The sequence below is a fragment of the Pipra filicauda genome, unplaced genomic scaffold, assembly GCF_003945595.2.
Source record: "Pipra filicauda isolate LSUMZ 115617 unplaced genomic scaffold, ASM394559v2 scaffold331_size1881853_pilon, whole genome shotgun sequence".
NCBI lineage: Eukaryota > Metazoa > Chordata > Aves > Passeriformes > Pipridae > Pipra > Pipra filicauda.
In genome coordinates this window covers 521,303-538,393 of record NW_024104456.1, presented here as the reverse complement: position 1 = coordinate 538,393, position 17,091 = coordinate 521,303, and the positions used below count along the sequence as shown (strand labels likewise).

Below are 17,091 nucleotides of genomic sequence, written 5' to 3'. Positions count from 1 at the left end.
TTGAAACTAGGTATATCTTTTTATGTTTGCTCTCAATGAGACAAGTATAGTGATGAAGCTATTATGTCTCAAAGTCTTTTGATAAAGGCATATTAATCACGTTTCCTTTGGCCTGAGAAGTACATTATTCCTTTTGTCTCAGCAGCTGTGAAGTTCCTAATATCTCTTCCTCACTGATTATTGACAATTTCATTTAGACTCCAGTGAGTAGCTATTGTGCATTTATTTTCTTTTCAAACAACTAATGAATTGATATATGTGTAATTCTAATTCACATTTTTCCAGTGTGATAGCAAGTGTGATGCTAACTGCTTGGCTGTTCTGTGGAATTTCAATTGAATGCCTCCAAGCTCCAACAGAAAATGGAAACATCTGCTTTCCAAACTATGTTTTGACTGGCTGAGTGACTCGACTTGTAAAGCCAGCAAAAAGAGCAAGTAAACTTTCTTTTTATTTGCCACTCAATTGAATAATCAGAACTGATGGGAAATATTTTTCTTCTTTTTTGATTAAAGTAAAATCTGGTTGTCTACATTATCTCTCAAAAGCCTGTATTTTGGAAAATGTCCTGAACCAAATGTCAGAGAGCATTAAGAAGGGTAGAGAGAAAGATCAGGCCAGTTTGACATTTTTTCATTTTAGCAATTGTGAAGTGTTTCAATTTCAAGTAATGTCTGATAATTAATTTCAATGAACTCATATTTCCAACCAAAATGTCATTTCTAAATTAGGCACCAAAAACTCCTATGACAAAATGCTGAGTGAAAGCTTTTAAAATATATCTTTTTCAAGTATACGGAAAATTAAATCAGCACCAACTCTTTTGTAACACATTTAGTTTGAATAAATAGGCATTTTCTGATGAGAATTCCTGAGCAGGAGCAGTCTTTTCTGATGAACAGCAAGTGGCACCTAAGTGACCAGAGATTTTCTCTTGTGGCCCCTCTACTGATTTGTCCTCTGCTTTTTACCCACAACTGTGGGTAAATCCTCTACTGAAACATAATATATATTTAATTTTCTGTAATCTCTCTACTAGCAAGCAAAACCGAAACAGAGACACAATCATTAATTTGTGAGATTTACACCCAGACAGGTCTTTTGCTTTGACTTTATATAGAGCCTAATACAGTTCTTATAGCTCAGAGGATTGGCAATAATAGAATAACCAGTAAGATACTCTGAAGAACTGATGAAATTGAAGTTTGCATAAACCTAAGCATGTAATTCCACAGTTTCTATGCCTTGTCCCAGATATGTATATCATAGAAAAAAATTGTAATTTCATTGTGGAAGGAAGAAAATAGGAATATTATCTATCATGGTAAATGGATTGAAAACCACTGAGCTCAGTAGAAAGGGTCCTTTTCTGTTCATTATCCCTTGTATCATCCTCTGAAAAACAAAATGCTAAAGTGTTTTGAGCTGAGGGAGAAAATTTCTACATAGGTAGATGTTCTGTACATCCATTTTAAGCCTCATGAAGAGAAAACAGTTCTTGCATACTTCTCAGAGTTTTTTTGTGGAACTTGGCCACAAACGTATCACTGTGGAAGAAATGTGGATTTATGGCTTGCTTTATGGTATGGCATTCTTCTCATGTTCAGCAACCCAAGACCAAATGCTCCTACACTCTAGGAGACACAGCCAGTGAGGTCAGGAAAGTGAATCTCTACGAAACTCATTTAATGAGTCAATGTCATTTTTTGGTTCTTTGCCAAAAGGTTGTCTAGAGTCTTGCAAGTGCTCCCATGCTGTGGAATGCCACCTGGCCTCTTCTGGAAAAGTGCCAGATATTACCAGGATGGATTTTGATGAAGGAGCTGTCCACACCACCTGGCACACCAAGCCATGTGCACATGCTCTGCTGAGAGCCCTGTTGGCAGTGTTGGAGATGGGAAGTCATTTGCCGAGTGGGCTTCTGACCACCTGAATTTGTGCACAATTTGGCACTCATGCTGCATCCAAGTCGAGCAAACTGTCAAAATTAATAACCATGAAGCACAAGTGCATGCATCTAGATAGAATCCATGTGTTTGGATCAGTGGCTGAGCTGCCCAGACTTCAGATGAAGCTTGTTCTCTTCAAAATATCTGTGGTCAGCAGAGCCCATGTTTGTGCATGCCTCTAGAGCAATTTTATCCTTCATGTCTCCTGTCTTGCTGCTAGTTGTTTGGAAAAAGGGTTGAAGAAACTGCTTTCTCTTTTCTTCCTCACCAAGAACAGGGGTGGTGAGGCAGTATAGGTAAAGGCTTTTCTTCACATCTACAGTGTGGCTGAAGTTGGGCATATTCCTTCACCAAGAACAGTTAGTTCCCAAGCTCATAGGGAGCACACATAGGCATAGCACTGCAAAAGAAACACCAAATTCAAATCAAAACCCCAAACCCAATAACGAATCAGATTGACATCCCCCATTACCCAAGAAAACAGAGTATCCTGGGTCTTAGCCTTCATCTATCCCAGGGCTCTTTGAAAGAAATTTAAAATAATTGCTCTAAGCCCCCTCAGTATACCCCAGTTATGAAGCTGACAGGACCAGTTTCTGCTCCTCTTACATTTTAGAAAAACTTCAGGGTTTTTCTGAAGTGAAAGAGTTAACTATAATCTTCCCAGGGACCATAACATCAGCAAAGGTTGCCAGACAACAGTGTTTTGGCCTCCTCGATTACTACATCATGCTGGGAAGGGGTCTTGGAGGCAGTGGTGTGCCTCACAAGAAATCCCCAGCTCCCAGTTTGGCTTCCCTGTGAGCTCCTGCTGGTATGGGCAGGAAGTCACTGACTGGGGCCCAGGAACTGCTTGTAACATTTTATAGACAGTGTATTTCTTCCCCTGAAGAAGTGCCACAAGCAGACCTCCTGGGAGAGGACTGTCATTGTTTGGCCTTTCTCCCATTTCCCTTTTCCTTTTCCTGTTCACTGCAACATTATAATCTTCTTCAGTTGCCTTCACAGAGATGTCTTTAATAATGGATCTCCTGAGTCCTTTGCCCAATAAACAAATTATGGGGAAGCAGAGCTCTGCTGAAATGATAGAGCAGCCTTCTGGTATTGAAACTGATGTCATTCATGGGCCAAATGGAAGAGTTCTGTACTTGTGCTTTTGGTCCAATGGAGAAATTTCTTCTGTAATTAAGGGTGGATAAGAGTGAGTTATGTGCTAATAGCTCTAATTGATTTGGATTATCCATTGGCTGGAACTAATCTCTTTAGCCATGGGACATGCTTGAGTACAGTGTCTCAGATTGGGAGACCGGCTTGTAGGGCAACATCCCACAGGCACGGAGACATCTGATGTGTTTCATGGCACTGAATTGGTGAAGTATTACAATGCAGGTGTTTGAATCTGTAAATGTATATGCCTAATGAGTTCTTGTATTTGAACATAACAAGATTTTACTTGCAGTGAAGACAGAACCTTTGTGTTTATTTAATGCATGATGGCTGGCAATATGAATGATTCCATAGCCAAGGGTGTGAGGTTATGAGTAAACAGGGTGGGGTTTTTTAGCATTTATCACAAAAGACTTGCTAGATATGGGATTGGATTTATTCATGCACGAATCTTAAACCAAGCAAAACATTGTTCCTTATAGACTTTCAGTTTCTACTTGAGTTGGTCTTATTGATAGGATCAAATAGTTTTGTATCCATTACATTTAGAGAAGCAATGCTCTGCTTCCTTGATGCATGTTGGAAGGGGTGACATATTGTGATGGGAAATTATTATTTTCATATAGAAGCTTAATTTAGAGTAGACTTTTAGAGTAGCAAGACGACTGTAGCACAGCACAGCAGTCAACACTCTTATGTGAACTTGAGGAAATCATAATTCATGAGAGGTCACCAAAATTTGTAGGTACATGCCTAGATTAAGGCTGCAGTAGTCACTGGGACTAGTCACATGCTGAAGTTGAAAATACACTCAAGTGTCCTTCTGTATAGATATATAAATAGTGTACCCGTTTGTAATTGTAACACTTTTTCTGCAGCTCCACTGACTTTAATCTATCTGTGCTATTCTTTTCCTTCAGAATAATGAACTGTATAAACTCCTGGGGATTTTGGCACAGCTCAATAGCCCAGAAAAAATAGGACAGAAAATTAACGCAAAATATTTCTTACTATTCTGACATTCAAGGAGACTGTGATGAGTTGAGTTTCTGGACACTTAAGGACCTTCAGCTAGCTTTTGCTCTTACACAAGTAGAGATTGATTACAATAGAGAGACAAACTATTTGTGTTGGACTAGGGTCAGGCAGTACACTATTTGTGCCAATCTATCATAACTTTTCAATAGAGGAATGTGATCCTCAGAGTTTTTAAAAAGTGGAGGTATGTTATGTTATTAGTCAGCCTTTGTTGCAATATCCCTGGGTTTGAAGTCTCCGTATTAATAAGTCATAGTGAACTAACTTGGGTGATTGGGTCATGAGCTGTCAATGTCTATTCTTAGAAATAATCAGGTGTGGCTAGTGGTGAGTTTCCATCTGGTACAAAATACATGTACAGTCTGCTTGCTGGTAATAATATTGGGAAATACATGGCTTACCTGGGGCATTCCCAACTGGCAGGAATTACAATACTCATTTCCTCCTCTTCATGTTATCCATCTTTAGTGACTTTCTTCTGTGACAACAGCCTCCATCTGCAGGGATGCCACTTGATTTTGTTGGCTGTGCATGCAATCTAGGCACCTGCCACGGGATCACCGTTGATTTCATTGGTAAAGGCCAAGGGCCAAAAAAGGTAACTTTGCATTAGCTGTCCTAGCAATGCAACTAACTTACTGTGCAGCAACTGTTGGAGAGCAACCATATGCAGTGGGTATACCTACTGCTTTTTCTTTGCTTCATTTCTGTGTTTTAAAAAAAGACCAAGCAAGCGCTGCAATCTTTAGTCTGCATTTTAGCCAACGCACCAAGACTGTGACATCATTTTGCCTTGCCACATTTTCCTCAGTGGATGGTGACTAGGCTGACAGCCCATGCTGAGGTTAAGTTCTGCTTAAGCTTGCTCCCCTTCACAGCATCAGTGAAAGAGTACTGAAAGTCCTGAAGACTGTGAGAGCATGGACACTGTCTTGTTTTTGTCACATCTGAATTGTTCTTATTCTGTATGCTTTTGAAGAATGTCTTCTCAAAAATATTTTCACAGCAAAGTTATGTTGTAAAAATGATCCAGGATATACATTTCCTTCCAATGTGCTGTACAGATGCTGGACTGATTTAATAACACTACTAACATTGCCCTCATCCTCTCCCAGTACCTCTGAAATCCCTTTGCTAGCAACCCATAATTACAATCCCTAGAGCAAAAATCTACAGAGTACTTGATCTCCAAAGTTAGCATAGAAAAGATATTAGCACCAACAAAATTTGTAGGGTTGCCCTTTCAAATTGGTACAAAAGTTGACGTGAAGATTCAGGATTTTATCCAAGGCATCTTAACTACTATGATTTAGGTAGACCTGCTTGTAAATAGCGTATAGTTTATACTGTAGCCACAAACTACTATGCATTACGTATCTGTGAAATGCTGTAACTGCAGCAAAGCCAAGCTTTAGCAGAGGCTGAACCTAGTACATCACTCTCATGAACTCCCTTGACATCCGTTTGGGAGACAGAAGTCGCTGGAGCACAGTCAAGGAGCCATGCAACCACCTCCTGACAATGCCTCTATGTTAGAAGGATTCCACAAAGTCCCTCTAAGAGGGAGGAAAATACCTGAAAGAGAGTGAAGTATTAGCCCTGTTGTACAAGCAGCTGGTGAGACATCAAGAACGTGGTGTATGCTGCCAGGTCACATTCCAGGACAGATGGCCTTATCCTGCAGCAAGGCCCAGAGAACGGCTGGTGTACATCAGTGAGCAGTGGAATGGAAAGTTCACCATTTGAGGGGACCCCAAGAGAACTTGTCTCAACAAATATACCATGGGATGAATGTGACTTCCAAAGGGGAGTTTTCTCAGTTTACCAAAATGAATTGAGTGGTACCCATGGGGTACAGTACAGTAGTCCTGTGGAAACACACACCTAGTCAGATGAGTCAAACAGTTGGATTCACTTGTGTTGGTTCTTAGGAATCAATGAATGTTCTTGGAAATATTTCCTTGTACTCTTGTCTCTGCTAGTTTTTTGGAAGATGAGCGAGGGAGACCCAAAGACCAGATGGAGCTATGAGGGAGGTTTCCTGGTGTTATCTCCTCAGAGGAAGTAACAGTAGGCAGGGAGGTTCTGAACATGTAGTGTCTCCCTCCCTGGATTAGCAGCTTGCACAGAAACCCATCCTCTTCAGAAACTTCACTTCTGGTGCCTCAGGGTGTTTTCAATAGTACATTTCTGCTAAGTGCCCTCTTTAATCTGTGTGAACACTGCTGACACTGACACCTGGATATAATTTCAACAACTAGAAGAAATCCTGCATGCCATGAAAAGAAGGTGACCTGTGATTCAACGTGTGTGGATTTGCACCAAGTATGTTCATCAAGGCATTTAGTTCACACAGCCTTTTTCAAGACTGATTAGCCAATAGAATTGCTGATTTAAGTTTCTGTCCTGTTGCAAGTTTGCTGGACTTCACTGGTTTGGTCTGATTTTTGCCCTGTGCATCCTGGCAGTGATTATGCCTGACTACCTGTCATACCAGTTATGTTGCCACATACGATGGACATGAACTTGGGTTGACGTGATCCAAATGTTCAATCATTTGAGCCTGGAACTGCTACCACTTAAAAAAATTTTTTTGTTCATGGAAATATTGCATGGTGAAAAATACCAGAAACTCTTTTGTTTTACATTTTCTGCCTCATTATTTATTTCAGACACTGAAATGGTATGACAGCAGGCAAGGAGCTTTACTGAACAATTACGGAGTCCAGAATCATAACACTGGTTTTGGAAACCAGGCCTAATGGTTAACTGGTATTTTTAAAGTCATATTAAATGTCAGGACTGGGAAATGCTAGTGCAATGAACTCCAGAAGTTTTTGCTGATGTTCTTTTCTAATTTGATGAGCAGAAACAAGTCTCTGTGCTGTATAGATGTAATGGTATTCAATTTACACCATGTATTTTTAAATAAAGCACCACAGACTATTCCTCTGGCTATATGTGTATCCTGAGGGTCTTCTTTATGACACCCCTTCAGGTGTTAGCAGCTCTGCCTCTGCTTGCTGCTATGCACGGGAATCTAGTGAAGTGTTTGGCCTGAAGTTTGTCTTCCATCTGGCCAGTATACAAAATGACACTGAGATCACACATTTTCACCATCATGTTATAAATGCCTCCAGTCAAGGTGTAGGGGATGGAACTGAAGTGTCAACTGCAGAAAATGTTACTGGAGCTTTGTGGAAGGAAAGAAAGTTGTGCCAGGGCAGTGAATACACTACTCCAAATGTAAGGGAACATATCCATATTAAGCCTACTTCTCCCAAAAGTAGTATTTTTTTTACCACAGCAAGGACATTCGTAATATTCCCTTCTGATAGAAATACCAAAGTAGCTGATTTTATATCAATTAACATGACAAAAGTACTCTTTCTTTGTCTGCCTCCACTTCCTTTTGCTTTTATGAGAAAGTTACAGTTTTTCTCCTAACTCATCTACAAGGTGTTTCAGGAAAGCATTTGTTTTTACCGAGATTTTAAATTCTATCCAGAAGAACTCTTTGCACAAATGCAAAGAAAAGGGGAAGGTTCTTGCCCTTTTGACCTTTTTCTTCCTTCACTCTTCTTCATTCTTCCTTGCAGTATAAATATAAAGAAAATCAGTGCTGTTAATTCTTTGTGGCAAAGATATCTCCAAAATATGTTACCCCAATGGACAGCTAATAATGCAACAAGAATCTGAGTACTAGCAGTAAATTATCCACAGAGGAATAAAATTTCACTCATTTTCCCACAAAATCAATGTGACTGTTACATTTGACTGGTTTTAAGATTTTTCTCCTTGAAGATTACTTGACCACTATATTTTCCCTGAGACTATTCTGATCCTTTTTGTATTATTCTTTTCTTTTTTTATTTCTTTCTTTTTATTAAGAATCAACTGTTTTTTTAAGCTTAGTAAATTCTCAGCTTGCCAAGCTAAATATTCCAGACAAGGAGTTACTTGTCCAAAGTAGTTCTGCTATGGTAATGCACCCTGACCTTTCAAGCAAAGGGCATTTGAGGTTGTGAAACAAGCCCTCAGCATGTGAGGTGCTGCTGGAACACCAAATGCCTTCACTACCCTTTCATGCCATGCTCCTGCAACCTGACAGTTACTTACGGGACCTGCCTTAAAGGTTGTTTTATGGTTGTGACTTTGGCTGCAAGACTGTTTTCACTCCTGCAGAGAGAGCAAGTGTGCTTGCAATCAAGTTTTATACTTAAAAGCCTGTCTGTGCTGTTATCAAGAGCACAGCTCTAACCTCTTGTTGCTCATGATATTTCTGTAGCCCCTTTTGCTCCTGTGGAAGACCCTGGCTGTACCAGAACGTGCTCATCATGTGGACACAATTGCTGCTCCATCTGCCATGACAGGAATTGTGCCCAGCTGTAAACTTCAAAGATGTTACTTGTTTTCTTTCACACCAAAGCAGACAGCAGACTTCAGCTTCTTGTCCACACATTAGCAGCTACTGTGTTTTGCTAGTCTGAGCAGCTACAATTCAGCTTCGTGAGAGTAGTCTGCTCAGAACAGTGATCTGCACAGAACTGCCCACCTCCTCTTCCCTCTTCCTTTTCCCTCCGTGTGTGCCATCCCAGGGTAAAGCCTGGAAGCTGCTGAAGGTCTCCAGAAGCTGGAGGAACTACAGGTTTGCAGCAGGTGGTGGAGTTGGCTCTGCTCTTCTTCCTTTCTCAGTTCCCAGGTGGTATCTTTTAACTGATGCTGCAACAGCAGGGAGAAGAAAGCATCCTGGAAAATTTAAGGGTCTGCTTCTGCCATGTGAGTTAGGAGATATTTAAAGGTATAGTACGTGTTCCTCCTAGGGCAGGGAGAGAGGCTGTGTACTGTGTGGGGAATGCATAACATTTAGGTTCTGATCAGGGAGTTGTTTTGCTTTCTGAGCTGAGAGTTTCGATTTCATGCAATAAACTCAGCCCCAGTGCAAGGGTCAGGAAGAGACTTGCATATGACACTGCTTTCCTTGTGTGGTGGGGTGGGAATTACAGGGTTTTCTTCCACCTCCCAGGTGCTGGCAACTGCTACTTTTGTCAGCACACTGCTGGCCATGGTGGACATGCAGGATAGTTAGGCCAAAAATATATTCCTGAGTGAGAAGACTTTTCAAACTTCCAAATGAAGTTTCACATAAACTGATTGCTTAACAGGTGCTCTCCACACTATTGTCTCCCCATCCTGCATATCGTCTATCTGAAAGGTGTTCTTGAATGTATGGGGGTTTTTTTCGCTCTTGTATGGATGAGGATTTTGTACATACTTCCTACTCAGAAGAGCCAAGCCATCAATACTTAAGAACCTCATGCCAATGTTGAGGAGGCAATAACAATGTTGTCTCTCTGCCTTGCCTATGGAAGCTGGCAGCAGCAATCATAGCAAGGCCTGGGCCAAACCAGTAAGCTCTGTTGTGCCATTTGAGTAATGGTGGTCTGTTCTCAGAGGGGAAAAAAGGATGAGAGGAAGAAAAAATAAATTCTAATGGCTGAGCACGATGTTTTCCGTTTGTCACTCTTAAATTGAACACAGTTATGTTTTTTTCCCCCTCTGTTCCCTAATTTCTGTTTTCAGTTTCTTTAAAAGGCTGGAAATTGATGAGTTTAGAACCCAGAGAGCTTTTAATTTATCGAAATTGTCTTATTCTGAAGATTAAATGAGCACAGCTCCCTGAGAGAGGGACTCACACTGAAAACTAAACCAGATTAACTGTTTCTTGTCATGTTTTGATATGTAGGCTGGCCTCATGCACATCCACAGATTGCAGTGCTGATTTTGCAAGAGAGTATTCTGCATGGCTGTGTGTCACAGCATGCAATCAGGGCTGATTCCTGTTATATGCCTCTACTCCCAAACCTCTGTGGACTCTTGAGTATTATTCTGCATAATTTTTCTTTCCTGCATTTAGTAACTGTGCTTCATTTTGTTAGTGAGACTAGCCAGCAAAATAAGTGGGATTTCAGTTATAGAATATCAAACTCATACTGCACATGAGCAACCAGCTTCCCATCCCTGTTTGCCTTTGGCTCAAAGATTTTATTTGTAACTGAGTACACTTGTACTTAGTACTGTAACATCATATTGTAAACCCTTAATAACCTGAGAATGTCAGCCTGGGCTCATGGGTATTTACTGTCTCTCAAAGGAGTGAGACATGCTACAGCTGTTGACAGATTTGGCTCAGGGTATAACATAACGTAACAAACTTGTGAGGAGCTATTGCATCAATACAACGAGTAGGTTCAATCAGCAATACAGTACACATACATATACTTTGCTAACAGACATGAATATGGGACTATAAAAGGACTGTGAAGTTTTCTTTACTATGTTTGCCTAGAAAACTGTGATTTAAAATAATTTCTCTCTCACATAGTTGTTTGTTCATTTGCGCCTATATCATTGACTTACAAATACATTTATTCTGTTAAAAGGTTATTTACATGCTTAACTGTATCTTTGCTATCCATACTCCTTGTGTGTAAGAAGCCTGACAATTAATGCTAAGCTTAATTCCATATTTGCAGAAGTTGGCCCACAGATGGCTGTTAATTTCCCTTGGTACCCATATAAGCCAACGTTTCTGTTATTTTACTTACCAAATAAACACCATACATTTACTTAATTATATTTGATGTCATAATTCCAGGTTTTCCTTTGGCCTTCAGGGGCTCAGGGCCCTCAGGGTAGCTTTCCTCATTATTAAACAACAGTTGTATAGCTGTAGTTAGTAAATTATGGTTGAAGACATGCATTAAAACCAATGCACAGCAGTTTCTATAATAAAGTGAAAAACGCACCTTTACGGTGAAAAATGTGGTTTTCCAAAGGGAAAGCATGAAATGCAGTTCAAAACTGTTACCTTTATTTGCTATTTTGTCCTCCCTTTGAATGAATGATGTCTGCATTTTAAAGAGGAAAATCATTGGAAACAGCATTCACAATGAAATGGGGTAGAGATTGTTGCTGCTTTTAATACATTTTTAATTTCAGCTGGTGTTTGAAACCACTTTAAGGGCAGAAGTGACTTGCAGCAGAGTCTGGTCACACCACAGACTATATCCTCATGGACCAAGCCATGGGAGCTCTCATGCTTCTTGGCAGATGGATGTCTTGGTCTCTTGCCTCTGTGTCTCCATGCACTTTTCAAAAAGACCTCCAAGGGTCATCCTTTATCCACAGCCCTCCTCTGAACACAGGGCCTTGTAGCTGCCTGAAACAAACAGCTATCCCCAGTGATTTTTTAATATATGATTTTATTTCTATCCCACCTTGTGTGATTGTTTGTCTTCGGCAGTAACAGTGTAAGTGACCATTTGGAAGTCTAAAATATGTAAAGCACAAGTTCTTTAGCCAAAGTTCCTCTACTGCAGAATTTGCTCCTACACTTCATATTGCATATTTTAAAATGTAATGCTGGCTGGAGGAAGCAGATAATAATCCAATGGCTGTTGACAGAATTGGAAGATATATTGTATGCAATCAGCTCCGTATTTGCACAACAGATTTAATTACATGGTAAAATTAATTTATCAAGTTTTTGTATTTATGCTTTGATTATTCATCATCAGGTTTCTGTATGCATTTTGGGACGGGTCTTTTTCGGTCTAGTCCAAGCACTGCTGAACTGCTCTGATTTGTTGGATATGTCACTGTAGTTGCAATGCTTTGCTGCTTTTTTTTTTCTTTTGCATTTTTATGCTCTGAAAGTAACATCTTTTTCTTTATCTTTTTTAAAGATAAAGACATTCCCTGCTGATACATCTAATCCTTTTTTCGATCCTTTTACAACAGTACCACAGTTTTCTGTAAGTAGAACGTGCAACTAAAAAAACTGTGTTTTAACACAATTCCAGCTGATTTTTTAAGTGTCAGAAATCTATGCACTAAGTAGTCCTCAAAAATAAAAAGTATAAATTCCAAGTAAAAATTAGAGTATGAATCAGTTAAATGTTCCCATTATACAAAACATTGCCTGCATTCAGACATTGCTGCTTCCTAGACAGAGGACTAAGAGTTAAAGGTCAAGGCTCACAACTAATGAAGTCAATCCCAAAATTGCTGTTCAGGACTGTAGAGGACACTTGTGAAGCTCCATAGCATCTTTCCAAGGAGCAGTAAGGGAATGGGAAGACTCAGTCCTCTGTCTAGCAATTGCATGGCCTCCTGCCTGAAACTGCCTGCTGTGCCATCACAAAGAGGGCCCTGATTTTCACTGAATTTCCATCTGAATTTTAAGGAAGAATTATAGTTACTGTGTTGATGACTACAATGGTATCCTTGTATAAACTCCCATGTTTACCTAATAACTTGAATCCAATACTGAATTTGATTCTTGTTAAACTTTCACAGAAGACGTGACTTAGGGATTTTGGTAAGGTAAACTGCATAAAACCAGAAAACAATTATTTGAAAATTTAAAAAGTGAGTACAATCTAAGTCCTACTTTAATGGTTGAAGCATTCTGTAATAAGTATGACAAAATTAACTACTCTATAAGAAACACTCTCTGCTTATAAATCCCAGTAAAATTACTTAAGTTTTTAAATTATGTTTGCAAAATGAAGCATTTCAGACTTTGACCTTAACTTTTATTAGTTGCAGCAATCTATATCTGGCATATAATCAGAGATAAGTAACTTCATTCACTGTCAGGTCATGTGCAGGTTCTGTCCACATTTAATGATTTAAAGAAAGAGGCTTTTCTTTCACAATGGACCTGATCACTGGCTTTCACATAAATGTGTTTTTTCTCCATATAAGTATTTTAAAGACAGAGTTAGTTAGGCTCCCCAGGTTGTATAAGTGTCACTACTGAGCTCTAATTAAATGCATTCAAAAGTACACAGGAATATGTCACAGCAACATTTCATTAGGTCAGCCAAGTCCAGATAGTACAATTGTGACAAAGGCTAACTCAAAGTTACAGTGTTTGTGTCTTTCATAGTAGTACTTTATCTAAGGAAAAAGATGTGCCCTCAAAATACCTTTCCCACTATTTAGTAATGGTTGTCAGGACATTATTGTTCATTATTGTCTCTGACAGTTATGATGAAAGCAAAATTTAGGTGGGTTATATAACATACTTTTTCATCCTTGGGGGGGACAGAACTGTAAAATGGAAACAGAAGATACACCAATATAGTTACCCACAGAAATTTCCATACCACAGAAAATGGCAAATTCAAATGTTGAAATTTTTGTTCTGTTGAGAGAGAAGAAGCAAAGTAAAATTCAAGCTCAGCTTTCTGAAATTCCATCTTCTTCCCATAGATTTCCATTTCCCTGGGCAGCTTGGAGGGCAGAATCCAGACCACATATATTTAAAACACCATTACAATAAAAAACTAACGGGGTGTGATCCATCATATGATCCCATACATTCCTGTGAGTTATGCACAAATACCTGTGGCAAACAAGCAGCTACCTAGAGGACTGCATAAAGATGGGAAAATAATTAGGAAGGTTAACTGGGCTTTGGTCCTGTGTTTCATGGCCTTCCATCACAGCCCAAAGAGATGTGCTTCTCCCCAGCAGTTTCAGTTCATCCTGATGCATGGGCTCTGCCGAGGGCTTGAAGATAGTTACATCACAGGTGGGAGCTGGAAGGGAAGAGTTTAGATCAGTGGTAGGACTTGCAGGCAGAATGGTCTCCAGTCACACACAAACCCAGATGGTAACATTTGTTGATCTTTTTCCTTGTTTGTTTTCTCTTTTTTTCCTTTTTCCTTTCCTTGCTTCCCTTTCACTTTTTTATTTATTTATTTATTTTTGCTTGGAAGAAAACATTGAAATGTTATTAAGCATGAAAAGAATTACAGATAGTGACATTTAGACATTTAACTTTTGTGTACAGCTTCGAATTTAGTGGTGTATATGCAGTCATGTTGATTTTATCAGACAAAAAATTAGAGAACTTGGTTACCTGGTATGTTTAAATATAAGCTTCATGCCAGGAACCATCTGAATTTCAGTGGTTTCCATTGAGAAATGGCAGGCATGATGGCCGTATTCTCAGGATGGTATAACTCATATAGATTTAAATAAATGGAATTATATCTGTTTAGAACAGGTAAATATTTGGCTTAAGCATATTGTGCAAGCAGATACACCTAAAATGATGCTTTGAGTATATACTGTAAAAAAATTATACAGAGGAAACACACTATAGGACTCCAGACAATTCTTCAACAAGTGTGATTTATCATCACTCTGCTGATTTCAGTAAGGCTGGGAGAATTTATATCAGCATCACAGTGATGCCTTCTTCTCATGCCATAAAGTAAGATCTGGCGGTCCTCGGAGCACAGGGATCCTGTATGAGGAACACCAAATTTCATATCTCTGCAACTTGTAAGATTGAGTTTTAAAAGTTGAACTACAGAGAATTTTGAACCAGGTTCAGAAGAAAAAGTTGTCAAGGAAGAAATGCAGCTGATACCATTAGGATCAGGATCATTCTAATGATCCTGACACATGAACTGCAGTTCGTCTGTTTTCTTCCCAGTTCAGGATCATACATGCACCATAGGCACTAGCTGCTGTGGTTTGGCATGAGAAATAGTCCATGCCAAAAAACAAGACAGAGCTGTTTGATTTTTAGGGATCCTCCCCTGTTGTTGTTAAGGTAGCCCAGTCTTTGCTGTAATATTGCTGCACTGATACGCCTCATCTGAAAGGCAGGAGATGGTTGCTTGCTGTTTGTGTTAAATTAGCACTTCCAATATTGCTTTAACATTGCCTGTCACTGGATACTGCAAGAATATCTGTTGAGGCATGTTCCAGTTAGCACGTGTGGGAAAGGGATGGAGTCTTGGAAACCCAGACTCCTAAAAGCCCAGACTCCTGGCTGTTAACAAAGCACAGAGTAGTCAGAGGACCCACCAGCAAATTATATAGGATTTCTGAAGAATATTTCAGAAATCTCATGTTGTCAGCATTATTTTTAGGGAAAATGCAATAATGATAAGTGTCATTCTCCAAACCGATTATGTCTTTTACCTGAATGCTGCCAGTCTCCTATGTGGTGTCATCTCACATAGTGCGTGTTGCAATCAGGCTTGTCCCTCAGGCATCAAAAGAAGTGACTGTTCAGTATCTACAGAGGTCGCACTGAGAAGTTATAGCTACAGCCTCCCATTTGTTCTCTTTATCAGTTGTTACTGTTTGGCAACTAATTGGATAGTGAAGGATAGCAAGACCGGTAGAAGCTAATCTACACCTTTTCCCTTTGTGTGTGTGTATACTCTTTTGTTTTGTAGGCAGAATTTGCAGACAGCAAAATGCAATGCTGTGCAGTGCAGTCATCACCTAAGATAACTCTGGTAACTCCATCGCCTGTACTGAGGTCTTTGGCAGAGACTGTACCAACTCCAACAGTCCAGACAGTATATACGTCACATAAACCGATTTCGCTGGCAGACAGGTACTGTGCAGTTCTTTCACAGAAATACTATGATGCTCTCTGCATTAAAGGAATCAGCTTGATTTCCGTTTTTCTGTCATATTTACCATAAAGTGTCATTTCCTTCTATACTGAAAGATTGCTGCTTGTGGGTTAGGTAAAGAAATACCTGTAACTCATATCTGCTCTGAGAAAAAAAATACTACCTTAATCAGCTGCTGCAGCCAGCAGCCATTTCTACAGCCAATGGCCTGGAGAGAAAGAGTTGTGCAGATTTTGCTCAGGCAAGTAATTTTGTCTGAACCACAAAGGTTTTGTTTTAATAATTGCTGTTGCAATTTGTTTTTTGAAATTAAATGTCCTTGGGGGAAAACTGATGTTGAGAAATGTCTGTTCTTCTAAATGAAAAATGCATTTGTTTTCTTTCTTGTTCTCCCTTTTTTTTCCTTTTTCTTTTTTAATGATGTCAAGCTACAGTGATCTTTCATGTAGTTTCTCAGGGAAACAGCAACCTATCCATCTTTCCACAGGCAGACTGTTTTCAGTTTTCTATTCTTTCATCCTATTTGTTTTCCATGCTTGCTTTTTATTCTAGAATTTAATAAAAGCTGAATTTCACAGGCTGATAATTGACAGAATACAAACATATGAGTGGATATACTCAGTAGTTCTGCAGCACAAATAATCCTAGGCTTATGTTGAAAAGTATTTCTTTGGCATCATAATAAATGAGTCTTTTTTAATTTTGGATTCACAGTCAGTTCCCATTTTTGGTTGTTAATTATATTTTGTAGATGTTGGCTAATTGCACCTGCACACTTCTTCAACATTGCTAAGTCATCTAAAAATTTATCATTCCAGTGAAAATGTAATTCTGAAGCTGCAGTGCTGAACTTAGCTTCTGTAGGATGTCTCAAGTGGATAATTCTACACCTGCTTGTTCATGAACGGGCTGCAAGGTCTCTGCACTGCAGTTTAAATCTCCAAACTGTTTTTGTAAAACATTAGATACCTAATTTTCAGAACAACACAGCAAACAGTTTCAGAAATGGAATCTCTAATCCAAGGCATTTCCAGTGTTACAGAGCTTGTGTGCTCTGCAGTGAATTGGTATGTGAGAGCAAGGACTTTAGGCTCTGACTCCCCCATCCTGGTATGTGCAGGACTGTGGTAAATTCAGCATATACGGATGTCCCCCTGTATCCGGCCATGCCAAGGAGCAGAAGGCTGTAACAGCAGTATTTCATGATGGCATTTGCTGTAACTGTTTCATTTTTAAAGTCCTAGTCCAGCTTCCTTTGAAATCAGTAACCTTTAATGAGGCTTAGATGAAATCCTAAATTGTTTTGCCATGTGGCAAATTATGTCCTTTTTCTTGCCTCTTCAGAAATATCAAGTGGTGCTTGTTTTTAAATCAGCCATCAGTTATCAGCTTTTTCACTGAATTGAGTCTGACCTTTTTTTCCCCTCCTTTGGTATTTTGAAAATGTTAATTATTTTAAATTGAAATCTAAAACTTATTGT

The 17,091-nt window shown here is 39.3% G+C and overlaps 1 protein-coding gene across 4 annotated transcripts in view; it reads left to right on the top strand.

Annotated features, from left to right (window-relative positions):
- The window catches only part of EPB41L4B (erythrocyte membrane protein band 4.1 like 4B), a 172,816-nt gene that overhangs the window by 150,848 nt on the left and 4,877 nt on the right, over window positions 1–17,091 (top strand). For 3 of the 4 annotated variants that reach the window (XM_027715752.2, XM_039383955.1, XM_039383954.1), the window contains exons 23-24: window positions 11,903–11,971; window positions 15,425–15,588. In XM_027715752.2, coding sequence (XP_027571553.1) covers window positions 11,903–11,971; window positions 15,425–15,588 — 233 coding nt within the window. The remainder of the gene's footprint in view (window positions 1–11,902; window positions 11,972–15,424; window positions 15,589–17,091) is intronic. The other variant, XM_039383956.1, reaches the window with a different exon arrangement.